General features: G+C 41.5%; 1 protein-coding gene across 3 annotated transcripts; it reads right to left on the minus strand.

Annotated features, from left to right (window-relative positions):
- Positions 1-1,305: 1,305 nt before the first annotated feature.
- Positions 1,306-13,933, minus strand: LOC145438815 (ikaros family zinc finger protein-like). Of its 3 annotated transcripts, none has more exons than XM_080316171.1 (11): positions 13,228-13,933; positions 11,490-11,636; positions 11,309-11,431; positions 9,300-9,455; positions 9,068-9,235; positions 8,895-9,002; positions 6,837-7,351; positions 5,750-5,813; positions 5,250-5,303; positions 4,911-5,026; positions 1,306-2,500 (listed from the first exon to the last, which is right to left on the minus strand). In XM_080316171.1, exons 1-11 carry the CDS (start codon positions 13,409-13,411, stop codon positions 1,940-1,942), a joined length of 2,196 nt encoding a protein of 731 aa, XP_080172297.1. In that variant the 5' UTR covers positions 13,412-13,933; the 3' UTR covers positions 1,306-1,939. The 3 variants fall into 3 exon arrangements, with proteins under 3 accessions (XP_080172297.1, XP_080172296.1, XP_080172298.1); XM_080316170.1 differs by having other exon boundaries at positions 6,837-7,354; positions 13,228-13,931; XM_080316172.1 differs by lacking the exon at positions 11,309-11,431 and having other exon boundaries at positions 6,837-7,354; positions 13,228-13,930.
- Between the last annotated feature and the right edge of the window lie 11,127 nt (positions 13,934-25,060).

A 25,060-nucleotide genomic window follows, 5' to 3' on the forward strand; every position in this document is an offset into this window, starting at 1 on the left:
ATTTTACCGCGTAGTTCGCGACTATTATATAAAGTTGATCGAGCTGCATGTTCCCAACGCAAAAAAATATATAATTTTTAATACTGCGTATTGATTTGGACTGGTCACCATGATCTAAGCACTGGAATTCAAGAATATATAAGCCTACTCAAATCCGAATCGTGTACTAATTTTAATGATCCGACACGGTGGTGAGAGTCAATGTTTTCGAACACAGAATTCATACTAAACCTATCGTATCAACGAGAACTTTCGTTTCAATACTTTATTCCCATCGTGGTAGCCTTGGAATATTTGTTGACCGCATGGCAGGATGCCAAACACGTAGCACAGCACAATGCTATTAGGGATGTTCATAATTAACCGACATTTCTCGTAAGTGACGTTCACCCATATGCAGTGGCGTTGCCACAATGCGTTATGTGCTAGGGATAGCCCGTTAACAAATACTAAACTATTTCTGATGAAGTGCGACTGGTAATATTATACTTGCGGTGATATATTTGAACTTTCAGATTCGTCCTAACCTCGATGTTACTCACCCCGTATAATATGATGCGAAACAGTCTTTTTTATGGCTCAGAGGCGTATAATATATATAGGTCTTGCCACTACCGATGTCTTGTGCAGCGAAGTATATTATGATACAAACTTTCTTTTTGTCCGGAAATGGCCAATGGTTATTAGTTACACGCCCTTGGTCCCATGCTCCGCAAATAGAATATGAGAGCCGTTGCATACGCCATACGGTCCGGCAGACCAATGGCAAAACCTGTACCATCCTGTTGAAGGATGATAGATTTGCAGTTCCGGGTTACGAGTAGGATCTGGCATATCCATTTATGCAGAAATTGCATTGTATATGCTTCAGCATTTGCATACTAGGGTTACCATATTTTAAAATCCGGAAAATAGGTTAGTTTACCGAAATTGAAAACAGCTGATTTTGAAATAATTACTGGAAATCTTGTTGTGTTGACTAAAAAAATATTTCGACGCGAATCCCGCATTACACTTTTTCTACGACACTTCTGTGGGGTTGACTAAAGAAATGTCATCATCACTAATGATTCGACTTCCGAATGACCCGCTCGAACGTCCGCATTACCTATTTCGCATCATTTATGTCGATTTTCAGTTGACCCTGTCCATTAGCCTAGCTGTAGAGGACGAATTGTTAAAAAGAAGAACAGGTATCCTCGGAGGACATTTTCAATTTCCTGAATAGGGAGGACGTATGGTAATCTTACCAAGTACTCGTTTCTTCCGCGCCTTGAATTCCTCGAGTGATATTTCGAACGCGCATTGGGAGGATGCTTGGTTATAATTTATTGCACAATCTTTGGTTTTCCAGTTTCGGAAAAAGTATAATATAGCGATATCACTAAATAACAAAGTTAAGCTATATAGGAACAATCGAAGACCTCCAAAACGTATTCGGCTATCGTTACTCGTATTAATAGAGGCACTACGGACAGTATAAGAAGCACAAACATTGCCGGTCCTGATCTTTGAGTGCACATGCAAAACAATGCATAGTAAGATTAATCATTACTAACATAGGCAGGAATGTCATCGAAAAATTTACATAAAAACACGACCGCCGCGACATGTAACCAAATCGCTAGCGAATCACACCCACTAGTTTTGCTTACAAGCGATTTTATTCTATAATTTACACCTTTAGTGGTATCATTCCACGGATGGTGGAACGGAACAATAGCGCGCAATAAGTATCGTATAAAGAACCCTGTTTACGTAACAATCATATATAGGCGTCGAATACAAATGCCTGTATAGAAATAGCTCCTATTCGGATGTACCGCATTGCCCTGACGGATTACGTGGGATGTCATAAATAAATATAATGAGGTGGCCGGCGACTACTTTGCCGAATTTTCGTGTTTACGACTTTCGAGATTATCATAAAACATAGTTATCAATCACTGCCGTTATCGTAGCGATCTGAGTGGTAGCTTTTAGACCAGTTTGCTGATCTCGGCTGCTCCAAATCCATAGCGGTACGCTTAAGCGCCGTATCTCTCGGCGAGTTGTTATTTTCATCAGCGGATGGCTGCATTTGAAACTGCCAGCGCGGCGATTTGGACGAGGATGCCGCGCTGCCCGAGTGTTCGCACCTCGTCATGTGAGACTGAAACTGGAATCTGTCGCAGGCTCGGAAGCCGCATATGTTACACTCGAACGGGTCTTGGAAGCCGTGGCAGCCTGCGTGGATCGCGTACATAACCTCGTCTAGAAACAAGCACCGGCAATGCTTGCAGAAATAGGACTTTATCTCGTCCGTGTCGGGCGAGGCTTTCAAAGTGCCTTGCGTGCCGACTCTGAATACGCGCAGCACTTCGGCGGAGTGCGAAGAAGCTTGCCTGTTGGCTGCGGTGTCGGTGGGAGATTCTCTGTGTCTCCTTTCTCCGTCTTCCGCGGCCTTGTCGGTTTGGTAATCGTGCGATCTTTCCTTGTCCGGCGACGATACACGGGATCTCTGAAATGGATTAAGGCGAGTTCACGATATGTCCCCCAAATGACTTCGCATAGTTTGAAAACTGGAAAATTTTCATCTTTTCCAAGTTATAGCTACACATTTTTTAAGATTACATTAGTATTAGAATCACCGAATCCACAAAAACCCAGAAATTGAACTATACTATACTTAAAAAGAAATGCAATAAAGTCCTGTCAGAGTCCAATCTCGTAAGCAAGAGAATGGCAAACATACGCACACCAAGCTAGGCTCGTTTCGTACTAAACAGTTATCCTGTAGGATTTTTAGGAAACCAGATATTTAAAAAAGAAATAAAATTAGATCATATGAACACTGCGCAAATTAGATTAGAATTAAATTACCGGTATTTCGCACTAATTAGTCTAATTCGATAACTGTAATTATCTAGTTGTCCAAGTCTGGCTCGGACACAGCCACAACCCCAGTAGCAGTTGTCATGATTCGACCAGAGAAGGATAATAGTTTTGGTACTAAAATTATCCACCCCTTTTCACTAAGAGTTCATTATCAACGAGATATATAGTTTCGATACTTTTATTCTTTGCAACTTCGATCGATCGTATCACAGCATTCAAAACATGTCGTGCAAAGCTACGCACGTCATTGTTGGGATGTCGTGATCAACTCGCAGCATTGTCCTAAACCGCAATGAACAGGTGCGGTCGAAAATAGACCGAAGTGTCTCTAATGTGGTGGAGAGGAGAAGTAACATGATTTTCTTTATGGTCACATATTTGAACTTATTACAGCATCCATACTCTTATGACATCGCCATGAGTTATACTCGCATACAATAGACTCGACTCGAATCAGAATCGAATCAATCAAGTCCACTTTTTGCCCACCCCAAAAATTATCAGTAGAAAATTTGATGATCCCATCCAGGGTTGTAATGACTCGAGTCATGACTCGACTCGAGTCCGACTCGAGTCACGATTTTCTGATGACTCGACTTGACTCGAGTCATTTTTTCAAAATACGGAAATGACTCGACTCGACTCGAGTCAATCTGTGTATTGACTGGACTTGGACTCGAGTCATTGCGCATGACTCGAACCAAGTCATTGACTCGAGGCCAAGAGCGACATTTCATTGTAATTCCGAAGCCAACACACTATTGGGATTTCGTCTGTTGGTACTGGTACTTGAATATGCGACCAGAAACTGCTAAAAGTGAGGAAAATTGGTATATTATAAATACGAAACATTCGATATCACCAAACAGAGTTACTAAAAGTGGGTTTATCAAGACTTTAACTGGAAACTGAGCATTCTTCACAATGACTTGGACTCGGACTCGAGTCATAATTCCATGACTCGGACTCGACCCTCTGCTCGCTGACTTGGACTCGGACTTGACTCGGTGGTGAATTGAAATGACTCGACTTGACTCGAGTCAAAACTAAAAAAGTGAGATTGACTTGTGACTCGAAGCCTTGTGACTTGGTTACAACCCTGACCCATCATTCTTATATGTGTAAAGGAGGGTTAGAGACGATTGCAGGTGACCAAAGCTCGATGGCATGTGCATTAGGGGTGTTCAAAAATGACTTCTTCTTTCAAATTGTGCTGACTACCCCATGAAATTGTGAGATTGTCTGAGAAAACGACGCACAACGAATTTGACTCAATTCGAACCGCTAGAAACGAAGTTATTGATGCTCAAACTTTGAGATTTCAAATCACATTATTTACGGCGGGCAGACCTATAATAAATCAACAAAGAATTTGCCTCCGTAAATACTATTTTTGTTACATTCAAAATTTTCTACTCTGATACCTTTTCTTGTACTGGTTGGAATTGAGCCAAATTTGTTTTGCATCGTTTTTATCGGACAACCTAACAACTTCATGGGGTAGGCCTATAGTCAGTAAAATTTGATGAATTTTTATATTTGTTCAAATTAAATAAAACCAAAACTTTTCCTGTTGTACCAATGCTTCTATTGGTTGCAATTGCCCCAAAATTGATGTGCAGACTTTATTTAGGTAACCTAACAATTTTAACAAGTAGCCAGTACGAATTAAAAAGGTAATTTTTGACTACCGCTACTGTGCAGCATATACATCTGCAGTCGTGTGAGGCTTGTTGGGTTCTCCGGCGTCGGTTGTACAATGTACATCGCTATTATGGCGGGTGTCCATTAGGGAGTAGTTAAAAGTAGTCAATGTTGATACTTGAGTAGAAATAAATGTAACGCAGTGATATCATGCTCAGTCACAAGTAGATACAGCAATTTTCGAGACATTTGGCAGCTACTTCAAGTGAAGGAATAGAAAATAAATGGTGCGAAAAGGTAAATTTATTCTGGGGGTAGCATACTGTTAGCTCTAAGGCGTCCCCACTGGATGGTTGAATCAATAAATATCAGGTTGTTTTGAATCTTACCTTTGATCCCTCGATTGGATACTCTGCATTGATATACCGTTCGTTGAGGTATTTCGGCCGCTTTCTTTTGGCACTGCCCGAGAGCTTCGCAGTATTGGAGAAGTACTTCTCATCGTCTGGTATGATCGAATTTTATTGTTAAGGTCTATCGTTAAGAATGGGGACTTGGGCGTAGCCAGGGGCGGAAGATATCTTTGTCCTGCGAAATTTGACATTTTTATTTCAAATTTTCGAAATTTAGTCATCGTTAAAAGCATTTCCCACTATCTGAATTTCCTATACTGCCTTTGCAAAATATTTATCCTGGCTACTCATAGAATTAGGGGTGTAATATCTTACAATAATCGTCGTCCTCTGCGTTGCGCGTTTCGACCGCTGATCCCGCTGTTTCATCTGAAAAGGAAAAGACGATTTAGAACGCGATATAGCGTCTGTTTTAGAACAGCGTGACTAAATATGTCAATTAGTAAAGCGTATGAAATTTTACTACGCTTTATCAATGTGATTGTGAGATGGTGATACGTTAAGATCGCCGGTTCAACTCATCTTTAAAACCAGGCACTAGTGGTAACGATATCATTACATTATGCACATTATCAATCTGTCAATGTCAATATGTTCCTGTAATGTAATATAATATTAGTTGTGATATTTGCGGTTCCGTTTAGCAACCCATTATTATTAATATCATTATGATGTCACAATATTGAGAATGCCATGTCAGTGATTTTGCACATTGCAATTGCAATTGTAAGAAGTAATACCCTTATAGAAAATTATTTTCATGTTAAGTACATTGAATGCCATACAGAGATATCTAGATATTCCTGATGCCATACCTTGCATTTTGTTGTCTCTTTGTCGCCCGGAAGAAAAATCCAATGCTTGCTGTTGAGATTTCGCCTGTAAAAGAACACAAAACGTATTAGGAAAATTTAGCATTTCCATAGCAGTATACGGTAAACAGTAAACACAAAGTTGCGCTATTACCGCGGAATATGTGACGCATTATAGCTCAGGCCGAGGCTCCGCACGTAGGTGAATGCACTTGTAGCATATATATCAGAATGATTCGTCGCTGTGTTCTGGTCTTATTCATGGTACGGTACGACGTTATTTTGACACACCTGGTTTGAATTGAATCACGGGACAGTCCAGTCGCGTAACATGAGCCGGCATGCGCTTGGGTGCGGCTAAATTCTAATTTTCCAAGCTTAATTTGCTTAGACAGTGCTGAATAACATTACGCTCTCGTATTATCCTTTCATTTTCCATCGGATACGCGGGAAGCGTGGCCGCACCATTAGTGCAACAAGAGATGGGCAGTAATGAATTACTTCTACTTTTTTGGAGTACTCAAGTAGGTTTTGCCCACTTTAATGTACTCCCACTTCTATGTGAACAGGTTTTAGGAAAAACTCACTTTTTGACAGTTTAGAATTCTTTTACAATTTTGAAAAGTATACAGTAGTTTTGGGGATATGTTTGGATCATTTTCATGAATGAAACTGTCACAGGAACCGCGTGAAAATAGCCCCTGCAACTGTAACTGAATATATTTTCAAATATATACCACCTTTTTGTACTGTCATTAGTCATGTTGCATTAATGCTGCAACTTCTAAAACCACCACGTCCGATCACCTGCTAATAGTATGCGACGACTCGGCCAAATCTACTCTTCAAACTATTTACTCCAGTACTTTTCAGATTTTTTACTTTAACTTTGCAGTAATTTTGATATCTATCTATCTCAAAAATCGCTATTTCTACTTGTAATTAAAAAGGAATTCACGGCGTCCCTTCAACTTCTACTTGGCGACCTCATCATAAGACTTACGTTCTCATATTGTTCCTCAACTCTCCACGGGATATTCTGAAAGCGCTGAAAGCGTGGCGGACTTAAAGAAATAATTACCACGCTCACCTGAAATGTAGCGTTCACCGCCGCCTGCCTGAGATGATGTTGTTGCAGCACGCTGGAGAGCATGTTCGTGGGAATGAACGGCAAAGGAATTGTCGGTATCGACATGGGCGACGAGGACGACGAACCGGGCCTGTCATTTTCGCGAAGGGCAAACGGGTTCTGGTGTAGCATCGGAGATTGCAGTTGCATCAAGGGGTGATTCGCGGGGAAGTCTTTATACCGCGGGATCTTCTGCGGGTTGGCGGACTTCCGTTTTCCGCTCGGGGTCATGGCGTTTGCGGTGAGCGCTTGAGCGAAAATGCTCGCCATAGTGGAAGAGCTTTTGAAGTTTCCGGCCACGGATCGTAAGTAGTTGTATTTGGAAGGGTCCATCGGCAACAGTCCTTGCGTGCTGGTCGCGCTGTGCGGCGTGTCTTCGATGTTGTCGTCGTTGCGGTATCCCGGGGAATGTCCGCCTGGTTCGGAAAGGCTCCTTTGCGTCTCGGAGGCGGTGTTGCCGCCCGGCGAATCATCTGCTGCTGAAATAGAGATATCTATGTGTCACAGCTGTTACTCAAGCAGAAATAAAGTCGTTCAAAATAGAGCCCGAGCGATAAGGGTTCGCCATACATGCCATATCTTTTGAGTATTGAATATATCGGGGTTATTGGCGAAGGTGATATAGTCATCGGTATCGGCTCAAAAATCCGATAGTAGAAGACATACACTGTAAATACACGAGTGGAAAATAGTTATGTTCACTATTTCCACTACATCCTGTATACGGTGCTAAGCCGTCGACACTTTCTGGTACGATTTATTTTCTTTCGCACTAAATCCAATGGATGAAAACGATTCAAATATGTAAATTATTACGTCGATTTATCCCCGCATGATGGAGTGAGTTCTGCTTTCGTGTGTACCACCCAGAGTAATCACAAAAACATGGCACATACTTCACCCTGCGAGATATCTCTTCATAAAGATTGGTGTAGGCTATATTTGACTCGTTTTCCTTCATTGGGACGAGTGCGTGGAAGCAATGTTTAGATGTCCTGATTGGCACTCTATAATTTATGGTGTAATTTTGCTAAATACACCTGTTTTCCACCCATGTATCTATTCACACTGTACAGCAGAGGTCTCAAACACGAGGCCCGCGAGTTCATTTTGTGCGGCCCGCGTCGGCATTTTGGATTTTGAAGTACTCGACAATATTTAACCGTATATATCTTTTCTTCGATTTGAGAACTTCAAATTCGCTCTAAAACCTTTCCAAAAACCGAAAACTACTCATTAAACGTCACTATCGCCTCCCTCTCAAAAGTTAGCCTGCAGTGGAAGATCAGCTATTACGTCACATTACCTGTTTATGATGGTAAAACTTGACCTGCTGATGATTTGGGACTGAAATTAGATATTTGGACTTGAGCATAACCTTTTCGAGCCAATTTGAACTCGGACTGAATTAGTGATAAAATAAAAAGTGACTCAAGTTGAGTCGGGTCAAACGTTACAATCAAATCAGGAATTGGTATACAACCAGTCTAGATATCGGGAGTATGCCGGAAACCCAGATTCGGCTATGCTGCTTCTATGTTCTGATATCAGATCAATCCTTGTTCAAATGTTCAATTATAAAATATTATACCGAGGCCTACAATTCTACCTAATATTGTGGCACGTCAAATGTCCGCTAGCTGCAAAATTATAACGCGACAGCTTTTACGATGTCGTCATGGATTTATACGATCACACGGTGTCTATAACTAATTATTTTTACACACAATGTAATGTATAACAACAACAATTTTACTGAAATATTTAAAAATGTAATTTTTCGTGCTGGGCGTGAATAGTAAATCAAATTTTCACGATGTGTATGAAATGTCAGTCCTCAACGTCCCGTTAAGAAGCGCCCATTCGCCAATACATTGAATACCGCTATTATTGGTGCTGCGGCCCGCGGCGCCATCAAAATCAAGGAAATTGGCCTGCGAACTCATTTGAGTTTGAGACCTCTGCTGTACTGTACAGTGTATTGAATATAGCTAGACACGCCTCAGACGCGTCTTTTACCAGGCAGCACCGGATCCTTCTTGTACGGACATTGGAACTCGTGCTCTTTCAGAGACTGTCGCGACTTGTAACTCCTTGCGCAATACACGCACCGGTAAGGACGCACGTCTGTCACGAAAAATACGCTATTAAGAATCGAAAAATCCCAGCGGAATTGCAAAATCGAGTGTTACCGGAATGGATGCGCATGTGGCCGTTAAGCGCGTCGCGGCGTCTACACCGGTAGGAGCAGATTGGGCACTGAAAAGGCTTCTCGTCGGAGTGGATCTTGTAATGGCGTCGCAAGTTGCCCTTCTGCGTGAATGCAACGCCGCAAATCGTGCACTTGAAAGGTCTCTCGCCTATACATCAAAATAAAGAGGTCAAATTCCGTCGCGCGCTGCGCTTCCGAAAGCAATAAAGTACCGGTATGCGAACGGATATGTACTTGATAGTGGCTCTGTCCCGCGCAAATCAGCCCACAGTCCTGGCAAGTGATCAGGTTCAGATTTCTCCCGGCGATGTTGCAGTTTCTATCGTCGCCGTCGGCGCAGTCGTCGGAGTGAGGGTAATGATTTGCTCCTGAATTCAAAGTGTAATGTAAAATATTATCTTGTAATTCAACGGTTTCCGCCAACGCGTAGGGTTAGAATCAGGTAAACGCCATATTCAGATGCATAATGGTGCTTTCACGCCCATTCCCGAGAGTGAAAACGAGTCAAATACACCAATTCTTACGTTATGTTACCAACTGTTACATATCTAGAGGTGATTAATTAATACTTATCCTCGTGTACCAGCTATATGATTACTTTGACCACCTTTGGATACGGATAAAGTGGCTTCGGTTTTCGTGTAACACCCCAAGAAAGCGCAGCATAGATGGTACGCTCAAACAGAACATACTATACACGCCTGGGGTATATCTCCGCAAGTATTGGTGTATTTACCTCGCTTACGCTCATTGGAATAAGTTTGAAAGCAAGATTTGGTACCATAAAGTGTCGATGGCTTGATCCGCATCCTATGATAAAGCGGAAATCTGGTAAGTACACTGTAGTGGTAGCTCTATGGCGCCACTAGGGGGTAACGACATCGCAGGTGCATGGCAGACCGTCAGTCATGCTACTACATACACCTATTTCACACCAATGTATTTAGAATGTTCAGCGAAGCTCAAAGGCGCTCGATATCTAACGGAAGAACTGACTAATTCGTAAATCCATTAGTTCATGTTGCCGGGGAGATAGGAAGCTAGTTATAACAGTAAATTGATGCAGCCTATACATTAAATCCTCTGGGTTCAAGGTAGACGATTTGCAAACAAATCTCTACTAATTTTCGGCGGGGTGTAACCTACATAAATTACGGAGGTCAATTTCTGATAAGGTAAAATCGCGACGTTAGCTTCTTACTGAGTCCTATTGGAAATTGTGTATTGTGCAATTGCTATTTACTGACTCAGCAGCAACATTATACACAGTTAGGGTAGGATTTGAGGCAGTGGTGCTAAAGCCATCTCGATATACACATGCTCAATTCTGCATTATAGCTTCAGTGATTCCGCCACTCCTAATTTGTTACACTTCGAAGGAGGTGGAAATTGTTTATCTTTATTCGTCCGGAAATATGGAGCTCAAAGGGCAAATCGGCTGTATACAAAAGGCATGCGATGTTGCGAAGTAATTCAGTCATGCGTGCCGTTGATATTTGAGGAATTTCGGGAACAGCAACGGAAATTTCTCAGAATATTCTCTCAGCGATATTATGCGAATCAATCATTTCCTGACGTCACGTTCACACGTGCGACGTCACAATAACGGATAAAGAGTGTATTTTCACTGTCAATAGGACCGCATGGGATATACAAAACACATATTCGCTTCAATCTCATACACACATTAGAGTACTGATATGGGCTTAGCACCGGAGTAGTAGTACTATGATCAAGATTATCGTAATGACATCGAAGTTACATGATGACATCACAACCGCTCTGCAGTCACAATGGGTATAGTCATCAGCAAATATTTACTGCCTGAATTTGACTGTAATTATATTACTCCCTATACAACAAGCGATGCAAAGGGTTTCTTAACTGCACCGCTTCTGTGTTGCTTTTACGTTAAGACGTTTACCACAAGAAAAATAAGGCTGGTTAGTGGTTATACTATGTCGTAAGCGAGAAAGACATCAGTTCATTGCCAAATATTACACTGCTGACGTTAGCAATAACTTTGCTAGCAGGGAATTGAATCATGCGCGTTGATAACTTCAATAATCCGACTCGGTGAGTTGGATATGTTAAGTGAAGTACGTGGGGTTTCGGTACTGTTTCTAAACGGCTAGCTCGCATGCGTCACTGACGAAATGCAAACGTTCAAAACGAGATGACGCTAGTATTTTTGGAAATCGACTTCTGGTTTCGGGTATACCTGGGTGATTACTTGGGGCTTCGCTACCCTCTCGCGAAACCGGCCTAGTCGACATGGAATCACTTTTATTTTCCCTGAGTTCATCGCGAGCGCCAAGCAAAGGCGAAGTTGATATCCCTGAATCTGAGACACGACCGTTGTTACAGGCTGCGCCCGCGTGGCTGTTAGCACACTGGCTCACCTGCCGAAGCGAACGAAGGACTCGATGCGGACTCGGATTTGACCGGAGACATAATAGGCGAGCATTGATCTTCTTGCTGGTTTTGATAAGATGAGACTTTAACGTCGATGTTATCAATGTTGTCGAGCATGCGGGCTTTGGAAGAATCTGGAAAAAGTGATCACAACAGACTAATTTCCGACTGCAATGACAAGTTGTTATATCAGATTTATCCGTCACAGACGATTTTTAATCTATAGACGGCGTTGGTTAGTCTACGGCCCTGTACCATTCTCGGCTATAGTAGTTTGCCTAACTAATTACGGATTCCAAATTCAGTGACGCCATTAACATTGGGTCACATCGAAAATATGTGATACAACCAGAGGTAATCACTACCGAAGTAATTTTAGTTTTTGGGATTACTCAAGAATGTTGTTGTATTACTTTCACTATAGTTACTCAGTTGGCTATATATAGACTATTCCCAATTCTAGTTGATAGTTTTTGCTGGAAGTCTATACGTTAAATTTGTGAAGCAGAAAGTAATGCTTTTGGATAGGTTTCCATAACTTTATCCAGAGAAACTCTTATAGCAACAAAGCGAAATTACTTCAGTGCAGTAGTGAATATACTTTAGAAAATTTCACCAATTCGAAGTGTCAATCATCAATTTACGTTTGTCGTGGAGATGCATCTTGCAATCCGAAAGTATAGCCCATCTCTGATTTATTTATAAAAGTAAGTGATGACGCAACTTTTTAAAACAATTTACTCTAGTACTTTCAGATCTTGCACTTTTTACTTCTACTTGAAATAGTTTTGGCATGTCTTGACTGCTTCTACTTGTAATTGAGTAGAAGTTTACGGCGCTAATTCTACTTGAGCGGCAATGCTGTCTATTTTGACCCCTTTGGAAACATCTCAATAAAACATTTTGGCAAGAATCTGACATCATTACCTCATACTGAAGTATCCATACGATGGTCCAGTCAACAAAACCACGATTTCCGGCTTGCAAAACACCACGGACAAATTAGTTTCGAATTAGGTAAACCGAAATATAATGTACTTGGACCAAATGAATGGCTGGGCCAAAAATGTTTACTTCTTTTTATGCGGTTGCGATGTTCCGTGAACTGTCAATGCGAATGTAGCGTTTGCATGCTTCATACACTTGGCTGAGAGTAAAGCAGGGACATTCTGGATATCTGGTTTTCCATCCAGATTCTCACTCAAGAAATCAAGTGTCGCAAACATGTTATTATAATGTATATTTGGCATCACCTTTTAAGTCTTATGTGATGGTTGATTCTCGTTCTGGTACTTTCTCGTTTTGAACAACAACAGTATGTAATACTGGCGGATTTGAGTAAAACATAAATTAGCTCAATTTACATCGCAAGTCAGCTGCAAGTGCACCATAAAGACATTCAAGCCATAGTGCATCAGTTTGTCACAGTATCGATGAACCATCGTGAATTATATTCATGCATTCATAGCCATAGACACTCCCTGCCTCTGCGGACAGAAATTTGCGTTGCAAATATCGGCCTCTCATTTCAAAGCACTCTTGTACTACCATGGTCATACGCTAATATTTTTGGTAGGTCTGGATAGAATTGTATATCGTCTGCGATCGTGTATATGCACTATGCAGTTACTGATCATTTTAATTTTACATAGAAGATATATCTGCGTGTGTTAGAATATGGTGGGACTCATAAATTATCAATAATAATACGATTGGTAAGTATACCTTCATTCTGTGAACTTGTCGCCATCATGCTCTCTTCCGCCGAGTCAGGGGAGTCTGGATTTAAATGCGCCGACCGGTCGCCGTCTAATTCGGGCGAACGCTCCCGCTGCACGCCGCTCAATGAAGACTGAGACACCGGGTTTGGCAATAAAGCTGGCGTGACGCTCATGACCACTGAAGGCATATCACCATGGAGGAAATAAATCACCTAATTCCGTAGACCGCAGTAAATCTAGGCAACGCTAAAGAAGAACGTAAAATTAAAACCCGGTCACACCATCGTCGATGACAAACCGCCGATGATCGCTTGAAAACCTAATCTGTTTCACGACCGCCAAGCTTGCTAAATACCGAATGAATTGCTGCAATCGTATGACAATCCGGAATTGCAAATATTTATGCGTGAAATACTGGCAAGGATGCGCCGTCCATTGAATGCATACGCCTATCAGGGAACCGATCATAATTACACCCGTCGCGCAATTAGTTATGTGGAAATTCTAGAATGCCCGGCTGCATTCCATTTTGACTATTTCACAACTGTTGGATGTTTGACGAATAGTTGCGGTGAACTCACACCTGTGGAGAAAATTGCTTCATTTTAGATAATCCGAAAATTTTATCCTAAGACTGACTTTCGCCGTTTTCTAATTACATCCTTCGCGCGCTCGATGGTGGTTAATGTCTAAACGTACTGTTACCTACTTGTACACAGTAACAAGAAGAACAATTTTGAAAGGAATTAATGCCGTGCGATTATGACGCTAAGTATCATGCCCCGGATTTAACCGTGCAGGTGACCTGCTAAACTTTGGTGCCGTGCGCGTACGAATCCTGCTACTAGCTATACGCTACGACTGTGTTTGGACTCTGTATTTGTCTATCAATGACTCTTCGCAGGCATGCAGTTGATTGTTCTAAACCCCGCCCTGTACAGGTTAGAAATCTCGAAAAACCCTCAAAGCGCCACTAGCGGTATTCCTTGCATTGCGACTGCATGCTGCAAAACTATGCCTATGTTTTGTTTCATGTACCGTAGGAATGCCAAATTTACCGCGGAAGCGGTCTTCCGGAACTCAGTCGGCCGTCGCTTTTTCATAGTTATTCAAGAGTATATGTAAGGCTCCGTATAGTTGGTCTTTCGAAGGCCTGAGTCTCGTTGGTTTACGTTTGACTGTAGCCTGTAGGTTATAAGCGCAGCCGTACACCGTGATCAGTCATTTCGATCGAATCCCGGCGGCGAAGCGTCTGGCAAAATGGCCGCTGCGGGAAATGTAGATTCCGCGTTGGCTTAGGTACAACTGTATGAGTATGATAAAGATTGTTTCTGCACGACAATCACTACCGGAATTCCCGCGTTTATAGTAAGAACCTATTTCCCTGATACTGCGATTGTAACAAGGCATTATGATTACCATTCCAAATACTGTCGTGATCAAATCGACACAATCTATCACGCTCGACATCGGAAACTAGGATGTGATACGCGACTGCGAAGAGAGATTTTACGAACGCCGATTTGAAATATATCATTTATGTTGGGAAACTGAGCTTCCTTCTCCCAATTGTCCGCATACAGCCCATTGCTGCACTGTCTTCACAAAGGCCTTCAATCTATTTTCTGTCATTGGGATCGGTCGCCTGATATTTTCGGAATTTTCGCTCCGCGCGCCTGTGCATTGTTACGAATCGTCTGTTGCTATCCATGGAGTTGGTAAATTTCGACTGTAACTGTATCGGGGCTTTGAACTGAAAAGGCGTCTTCATAGAAAATCTATACCAACCGTTCTGTAGTCTAATCCTTGCACCGAAATATCCATGGCCGCGCGTATTATGAATAATAATAGGAAATGTTCCTACGCTCGGAATTGGGTTGAAATTACAAACCAGCCCTCGCGCAGTTCATTGAGAGGATTTATAAGGAAATTGTTAATGATACACCAATAGCGTGAATGCAGCCATACTCCAGCGCGTTTATGTCATAATGGAAAGCTGCACTTCATACACGGTGTTCGTGAAGTTAACTACGTTATGTTACCGTGTGATTTATCCATGTTCAACGCACTACGGAATCTCAGTAGCGTAACTTAAACCGGGTGGGGAATACATCAGCCTTCGTCGGGCGCGTAAGAACTGCGCTAGACATCGTATATCACCAACGTCCCGAGATGTATTGAATACATGAATACAATCCGTATGGCCGCGATAAATAATTAGTATTGAAAATGGAAATGGTGTTTGAAATGCTATAATATTATTGATCGCGTGTAATTCCATTCAAAATGCGATTTTGAATGGTATTGTTATCGAACGCGTCTTAATTACAGGATTCCAAAATGCGCCTGAAATACGATTGATGTCGATCGCCGATATCACGATTCCCTGTTTGTGCCATAGAACTCTGGAAAGAAATCCAATGTGCGCACATGACTGCACAAGTGCACATTTATAACTCTGATTAGATGTCACTCATAGCAATTCATATCCAGCCTGCATGATATCGTGCGCATATACGCTGGATCGAACGGCATATAGACGAGAATAATTTACGCGAAATTGTATACAAAGTATACGCCGAGTGTGCAACCACTGACTAAGCAGTGTGAATCTCCATCATAAATTATAAGAAACTTCGTTACAAGTGAGACTCGTGTTATAGAAATACTTGGCAAAATTAATAAGTCGTGTCCTGCACACGTGCGATTAAACGTAGATTGCAGTTTTGCCGACAAAGTGAGATTCAGGTGGACACAATATATATTATGAACAGAAATTGTTGTGGAGGTTAACATACCTGCAAATGCGCGTTAATCCTACTATTCGGGAGTTAAATTGGTCCAAAACTTAACAAGCTCACGGAAGACTGTGCGCTATTATCACACACGAATTTCATGCGTCAAGGTAAACTGGAGTATGTAAGACAGAGTCAATATGTTAATTTATATCCTCGAATGCGTTTCGCAGAAGATTTCAATATTCACAGACACATCAGCGTACGTAACATCGGTAATAGGTAAAGCAATAGACATTGTACCATTGTTTGAAAATCGGATCCGTCTTGAACCGGCTATTTCATATCTCATACCATGTAATCGATCAGTCGTGACACAATGCAGACCTTGACATTTCGCAGCTATCTTTCGACTGCACTATGTGTTGTAATGACTGTTTATCGGTCATGGCCATTTGATTACATGGATATTTTACAGCCACGCTAATGTTTTGTCACTAAAGGCTGCCGAGAAATTGCTTAACCTGATGACTTGGTTGGGAATGCAGAAAGGTGGTAAATCGCTCGGCACTGATATTCCACTTTTTGCATGTCTTATACAGCCCAACTGTGCGAACATGTCAATAACCTTTACTACTGCACTTCCAGAGTTTCCTGGGGGATATATGGAGAGGGATCACGATGTAAATAAACGCATTCGTAGCGTAGATTACCTTCATTATATTCATTATAGGCAGACTGCATGTGGAAAAATTACGAGGGGGATTTTGACTATAAAGGCTGCCAGGCAGACGAGAGGCTATTGCCAGCAAAGGGGATGAGTAACGGAAGTATTCCCACTATTCCGCAGTACTCCAGTAGTTTTTTTTCCATTTACTATTATTTCATGTTTCACTTTTGATTTTGTAAGAGTAGAAATTAGTCTTTGAACTGGTATTGAACACCTATATCAATGAAACTTTCATACCAACTGGCCGAATAACCACTGTATCACGCTATATTGTCGTGAATTGCACCCATGTTTACAGTCCCATTCTTTATTCTGCTCTAACCGAGAAGATGCTTCTTGCAATTTGCAGCCCGTCTCCGATTGATCACTAAATGTATACGACGCTTGGACCAGATCTACTTTTAAAACTATTTTCCTGAGTTCTCTTCAATCCTTCATTTTCAAATTCGATATGCAATAGCTTTAAGTAATCTTATAGTAATCTTATAAATAGTTACGTCTACTTGTGATGGAGTAGAAATTTCGGGCATCACCTCTACTCTATTTTGAGTAGCAATGCGTAGTATACTTTGACAATATCTGATAGCTACAGGTAGGGTTGCATTTAAAACAGAAATCAATTAAAAACAAACTTGTTTAAAACAAGGCCCTTGTTTAAAACATGCTTTTTATTGTTTTTTTTTAACCCATGGCGTCACGAATATTCAATTGTAACGTCACATTAGATTGACATTGACAATTGAAAATACAGGGTAAATATTGCTCCCTTGGCGAAATATCTACGTGCTATAGCTGTTGAACCGACTATTTTGAGGTTTCCAACCATTCACATATCGTATACGTCGGCTTTATAGGGTGGCAATAGTCCGTAGGCTTATACAACATGTTTTTTGGAAAGCATTTACACAATTATGGCATAATTTTACAACTTGAAAAAAATTTAAAAGACCTTTGTTTAAAGCACTGTTTAAAACATATTTTAAGCAAAGTGTTTTAAAATACCGTTTGTTTTAAATGCAACCCTAGCCATGCACACATATATATCTCGCGACACTCAGCGTACGACTAAAATACCTTTTTCCAATTCATTTCGACTTTCTGTCGGCGACCGCAATAATACCGGGGAACATGCACGGCTAAATTCCTGATTATAGCAATAGCTCTAAGGTCTTCGTGTATGCCGATCCCAATCCCAACTCAATCCAAGATGTGAGCTACGCATATACATCGCACTCACGCCGCTGTGTGTAACCTCTGCACATCGATGATTGGTTGCATCGTCAAGATTGATGTGCTACCAACGGTTTATATATGGTCGCGGTAGCGGTATCATACTCCCTCGATATACCAGCGATCCATAACAAAGGGATGAACATTTTATACCTCGTCACACCAAGACAATTTACCAAGGCCTAACCGCCGGTTATTGTCATAAACTTCTTCCTTGTAGCGGTGTTGGGTCTGCACTTGTGAACTCTGATGAATGCAATGGAATGAGTCTACAACAAACAAGGGTTCTCCTTTCATCTACGATGGGTTAAAGAATTCTAAAGGCCATTGTCTTGCGAGAGTCATATTAAGATTTTGTTCCGGTATCAAGTAGGAAGTGGCACATACGCGGCAACAAAAGATAACATGAAAACCCGGCACTGGATGGCTTAGCATAACAATATACAACGGAACCAGAGAGAAACACATCCTCTTCATCAGTATACCTGAGTTATTGTCTCATGCACTGTGCCCGGGGAAAGTATTTCCGTGGAAAACTAATATATGGTGTTTGTATAGGATTTAGAAAAAAGAAACGTGTGGCGGTGTATACGAGGATAAAAAAGGACACTAATATTACTAATATCCGTGTTGAAAAGGAAGAATACGACGCATGAAGCATAGTTCATGAACCCGAAATATCCGAATCTGCGTAAAACCGGACGGTCCATGCTATGCTACATGGGTACTGGGTAGTCACATGAAATAGGCTACACACTACAAACTCACTACCAGAACTGCTTATATATCCCTAAACTCTGGAAATATTTCCTGTCTGCGTATATGTAATCCTAAGTAGATGCCATTTTACTCTGTGCGCTGTGTAGGTTATTGTCTGGTTTGGAAGTTCAGTCACGAGTTTGGAATAGCGCAACACGCGTTCCTCATAAAACTTCATATTTAGACGCATATATCCTGTAGCGGATCACGTATTAATTAGTAATTCAGAACGATTTGGCGACGCGTTAAATATTCCCAGACATCAACCGAGCCTGATGAGCACGAGGCGTCGCAAATTCGTGGATCACAATCCTATGATTTACAATCCCAGTAACTGGAAATTTACGTCCGAACTTTTCCCCTGCGCATCAGCGCCATACCCACTGATCAATATAGCTTCCATGCATCGAATATTGCACACGAACTTTCATGATACGTGACTTCCTGATATATCTTCGATTTATTCGATAATGCTGTCTCAAAATGTTCCAACGAATGCTCATCTCATGCGAGTGTAACTAAATATATACAAAAATGCATCTGATTTACTTACCTATCATCTTAATCTTTTGCGATTGCTATATCTAACTTCGATCCTATATAAAGAACTTGCGATGCGTATGCCGCAACTTTACATAATGAAGTCGAATTTGGGGCCTGTGGGTATATACTTTCCAAATTACAACCTTGTCAGTACCGCGAACGTATTGAGAATTTCTACAGGCCGTAAAACATCTTGGGCAACAATTGCAATATTGGAAATTACTAGTTACCGTATGCAGATTCAGCATGCAGGCACGAATATCAATCATTTACGTTTTCCGTCGCAATTGACAGGCCAACAATGCAGAATAAACGATCCATTTCCCTGTTACCATCAACACAGCTCGAAATATAATTGTGCCGGAACATATACTATATGAATAATTTGGCACTAAGCACGGCGCTTCCTCATAAATCCCTAGCGTAAATCCAGCCGATTTCATCTCACCAAATGTAATCAGGGTCAAGCTCGGGTGCTGTTATTACAAAGAGAAAAAACAGTCCATATTGAGATGGACATGGCGGTCGTACTTAGTCCATGGGTCACTCGGTGCACAAATGTTTATCATTTACGTGAGTCATATCGCCAAGTTTTGGGTGTCGCTGCACGCCGATGTTGCACGTTCAACCTCAAGATGATTCAATCCACGTCTGTGCAAGCAGTTTGGTTCGCATCTCATCCAGTATTTGCCGAGTTACAATGCGTTAAAGCTGGCGCTCTTTTGAGAATCACGGCGGAGAAGGTATACATGGACATTGGATAATTATGGCGACAATATGTAATACGTCCGCACGTTGTACGGAACGTTCCTACGTGTTCGGTGTCCCGCAGTCATGCAGCGATATTCTGAACCGTACACAAAGCCGAGCTTACATGATTAGCGATTGCAATCAATGGAAGAAGTCGTGACCAATAATTTCTGGCGATATGTCTCCTGAGCGTGGCACTAAGGAGGAAGGAAGAATCACGAAAAATGGATCATCGAAAATCGACGCTATGCATTGTGTTACGTCTGCACGCGTTAAATCAATGTACTACTACCACGGGCGGTTTGCTCACAATGCTCAACCTCAGGCTTCAGTACTATAAATGTTTCTCCTCGTAATGCATTTGATATATACATCAACCATTACGACCCACCCCAGTATATAGCGACTACGCCAATGTGGGTGCTTTACGCAGAGGAACTGCAGTGCCGTTTAATCTCAAACCCCCAAAGCGCCTTGATGAATTCGGATGATTTTCAACAAAATGAAGGCAGCTAATTTTATACTTCTAATTGACCTTCGTTTACAAGTGCATCGGGCGATTATCGGCGTTCTTTCCAAATACAAACAAACACAATCCGAGCTATACACCAAGTCATTATGATAATCCAGTGTCGTAACCATTCACCGTATGGAACGGAAAATTCGCAATTGTGGAATTATTCCAGTGCGAAACTTTGTCGGGCAGACGGTGCCGCCTTCAGGTTAAAGTTCGGCGCGAACCGCTCGGGATGGAAGCATGGAAATATCGCGCACAAACTCTATCCAGACTCGCTAAGCTTCGCCGGCGGGCATTTAGACGCATCAATTTCGGAATGGTTAATCTTGATAGGGACTGCGAAGCTGACGGTACGCCCTGGTACTGGGTCATGTAATCGCAATAAATAAACATACTGCGTGCCAGTGGAAGGCATGGAGATCTATCGCTTCGCAAAACCAATTGAATCTGCGGTATTTGGAGCGAATGATGCCTATGTGTGGATAAGCGAGAATTGATAAATAAACACAGGTTAGACCGGGATATACTCTGCATCGTCTGGAATACGGAGAGGAAAGGAAAAAAGTTTGTAGCGCGGATATTACTTACCGCATTTCTCCCATTGCTGATCCTTGTAAATCGTGAATGAATCTTTCCATTACACAATCATACCGGCTTATATATTTTCAGAACTCCTGGCCATATTTACCAGTAACTATAGTCTATATATAGATTCTACTATTCCAAGCTATATTAATCAAAATCCACTCAACTGAATATTCCTGCCTCCATATTTCAATCGCACAGGTAGCAATCAACAGCATCCCTACTACGACCGTCATATTACAAACTTTTCGTCTTGATTATAGGGATCTAAATAAAAGTGATATATAGTCACGGTGTCATAATCCTACATCGTTCGCAGCCTGCTCCGAAAAGCCTTTTATTTAATCAGCAATGCATCATTATGATTAGGAGAGGTTACTGTCCGGACCTTTGATAATGTGTGATCATATGTACTGTAGCAATCAATCATAACACATGTTGCGAAAATCTTTTAGAGCAGCTCGCAATGACATGGTTGGAGGGTAAATGAGTGTCCTGAAGCTGTAAAAGTAAGTGCGCGACAGGTCCAAAGTAATAAAGTTTTAGATCGGCCGGGAGCGGAGGTTAACTGGAAAACTTTCGGCATAATATACTTGATGATAATTGATCAATATTTTTGACACGATAGGTTGCGGGGCCAATCGCAAAGCACAGTGTCCTGATTTTCCAAACATAACCCGACAATGAATAATATTCACGGAAATATGTGAAGTTTCGCATGCCGCTGTCAGAGATTCAATCATTTAATTGCGATATTGGTACAGTTTCTCTGTGAAAACGCGTACGGAAATTAACTACCAATCAAGAATGCATCCTGATATACTTTATTCCTGTAAAAACGCCCATCAGTTCAACATGATCTCCAAAATGAAATAGATGACAGTCGGAATATAATTCGATTTGGTTTTATTTCTTTCTTACTAATCTGTCTATTGCGAATCTCATAACTGAACAATGGATACATTCTTCACGCCAGCTCACACAATATAGGGAAGTTCTAGAACGTAATTACCTGGAAAAACATCTATTCATACGTTCCGGTATGCGCATGTACCTTATGCATTTCCATGCTGCACATAACCTATTCGCCCGCCTCAGCGATATAATGGAAGCCCTATGTTTTCTTAGCATTCACATGACGGTACGATCCAATTCGCATAAGCGTGGGATAGGCTAGTGCGCATACGTGGGTGGTACTTCCACATGTGGTTTTGGAGTGATGCCTGCGCGTTCGACTTCCGCAGTTGGAGAATGCATGCGATATAAAACCGTCCTATTACCATATCCCAAATCTATCTTGTGATGCCTTCAGGGCAGTTCGAGCATGTCAAAACCTTGAACTAAATTACTAATTCCAGTATTTTCTTAACAGTTCCGATTACCCGCTAAATGTCCATTTTAGTTCACCGAAGAATACACCAATGTAATCTACATCTCTTTTTTCCGAAAATCACCGTTTCTCTCAAACAAAGTCGCGTATCCCATGACTTTTGAACCTATCTGTAAGTAGCAAAATCGCTTTCACTTCCACGAGCCTTGAAAGCGATCAAAATCTCAACAAAACTACAGACAATTCACAAGAGCAAAAGCGTGATTATCAGCATATGCGTGGAATGTATAGGCGAGCGCCGCTTGCTCGCACCAGTTCTATTCCAAATAGAAAGTGATGAGTCCGAATCCAGTTATCTGTTTATGACTCCTCTGTATTATGCACGTATACGCCAACATACATAAGCATGCGGCGTTGATTTAACCGCCTTCGTTAGCCATCAATGAGGAAGTCACCGGAAATCGGCTTCACGTACGAGGACGTGGAGAGGAAAGTGGAAGCATTGTTTCAGAATTTCCAAATCTTGAAGGAAAGTGATCGTTCGCCCACTGCGTGGATTGATTCACACCCTCTGTCGGTACGGTACATGCCGAGAAATCGTCGAGGCTGCTTGGTATTCTCAAGAATTCTCGCTACCATGCTTCTAAGACACGATCTCCTTATAAACCAATTTACTGCTGGAGACTTAATCCAAGATAACCATATGCGAAATTTCCGTACGCCGGTCTGCATCTACGAGCTGCTGTCGTGCTGTTACTCCATAATTTTGCACTACCGGTACACCGACGCAGCCTGATCATTTTGTGCATTCCAGTACACTTTCTCGCAAATTACAAGGCCAGACTCATCTCGTGTATGATGAGGAGATTGCTTGCCAATGTTGGAACCGCGATCAGTCGTTCCAACACGATTGTGAAAGCAATACCGCAGTACACTGGATTTCAGGAGCGCGCGACACCGCCTGGTACAGATTACTATGTCAAATACCGCTAAATAAAGAGAATGTGATGAGGAACTTGTGTTTAAACAGGCTTTATCAGAGATATATCTTTAAACTTTGTTATCGCACTCGTGTGTGCATTCGGTATGTAATGCAATACCGGCACCGAGCATTCCCGCCATCAAATAATCATCGCTTGCGAAAATTCATGTCTGCGATTGCAACAACGGCCGCTGTGTAAACTATCGAGAAAAAGCCTTTCAAACTTATCTCGCAAAATGGATAATATATTGCAATCATTAGATATTGCATGAGATTCATTATAAGTGAACGAGCTTGACAGGACTTCAAAATACCTACAATGTACAATCCAAAAGCTATACCCGTACGGAATTTATCAAAACGCACGATCTAAATCCGTATGTTGTAAAGATCCAATCAGAGACAGCTATGAGGATGTTCACAAAGTATTGCGTCGCTGTCTGATTCATATTCCTGCATGCAGATGTATTTGCATTTCATAACATGCACAACTGCATGGATACAGCAGGTGTACTACATCGTTTTCACCTGGTTTCATTTCAAGACATCACATAAATGACCTGTTAAGTTCATGGCAATACCGCCATTAATGAGTATTAAAACGGTGTTCATAAAGCGTGAATTAGGAAAGCTGAAACTTGTTCGCATCACGTGACTAATGACCAGTTATTTTAGGCTGCAAAACACTTGCTTATCGTAATAAGAAACGTAGAATGTATAATACCGATTGCTTGGAATTTACTAGTTTATGCTATATTAAGATTGTATGAAATAAATGCGTGGTTTGTATGAACCAATATTGACAATCCAATGTCATTAATTTTAACCGATTCTCACACAACAGTGATTCGAGTAAACACGAATTAACCCGCATTAATTTCTCTTACAGCAGTTGCGCTCTTGTGCTACACGTTGGCATATTGGTATATAGGTGGATGTAATTGCTGCAGGAAAGAATTAGATGCTCCCAACAGAGTTTAACAAGTTATATCCTTGTTCATTGTGAGTTTTACTATTCTTTACTCAAGCCCGCATGTACAATATACATTATAGCGGCATCCGCATGTAAAACAATAGCGACTTCGCCATGTAGGTAAAAATACGTATCATATAGCAATGTATCACATTACAACTGCTCGCTCGGGAATTTCTGTCGTCATAAATAGTCTTTGTGCAACTGAACAGATCCAATATCACGGCACTGATGATAGAGAATGGAATGATCACTATGTATTTGTGAAATATCTGCGACTTTTTGATACGATTTTTACGATTTAATGGTATGGTGTAATAGGGTCTCCAGCTTAACTTTGTAATCCTTGAAGTAATCTATATGATGATGTTAATGCAATTTTAAAAGAAGGCAATTCCCGTTACATTATGTCAGGGCTGGCCAACCTTTTCAGCCAACGGGCCACATTCGATTGACGAATTATCGCGCGGGCCACTAGCCGCGCGAAGAGCGAAAATTTTTTGAAGTTCATAGGTCAATAATATTGTCATTTGACTATATTGCGGGCCTGTTGTACATCGCTGGGCTAATTTTGCGAGGACAGGGCTATTCGGCGCATGGACAATTGGACATATCGATATCGAAAGATGCGACCAACATGCGTCAATCATTTCGTGCCTAGGTTTCATGGTCGGCGGTCTTACTGCGAGCTCAAACGCAATGT

This window comes from Botryllus schlosseri, chromosome 5 (assembly GCF_051294905.1).
Source record: "Botryllus schlosseri isolate E-star chromosome 5, Bs_hap1, whole genome shotgun sequence".
Taxonomy (NCBI): Eukaryota; Metazoa; Chordata; class Ascidiacea; order Stolidobranchia; family Styelidae; genus Botryllus; species Botryllus schlosseri.

What these genes read in the sequence shown, in the direction of transcription:
- LOC145438815 (XM_080316170.1), bottom strand. Translation starts at nt 13,411, where the DNA reads ATGCCTTCAGTGGTCATGAGCGTCACGCCAGCTTTATTGCCAAACCCG. An exon ending in GAAGGATCCGGTGCTGCCTG is followed by an intron (nt 7,355 to 8,894) that starts GTAAAAGACGCG and finishes TCTCTATTTCAG; the next exon opens with CAGCAGATGATTCGCCGGGC. An exon ending in CGCAGAGGACGACGATTATT is followed by an intron (nt 5,027 to 5,249) that starts GTAAGATATTAC and finishes CGATCATACCAG; the next exon opens with ACGATGAGAAGTACTTCTCC.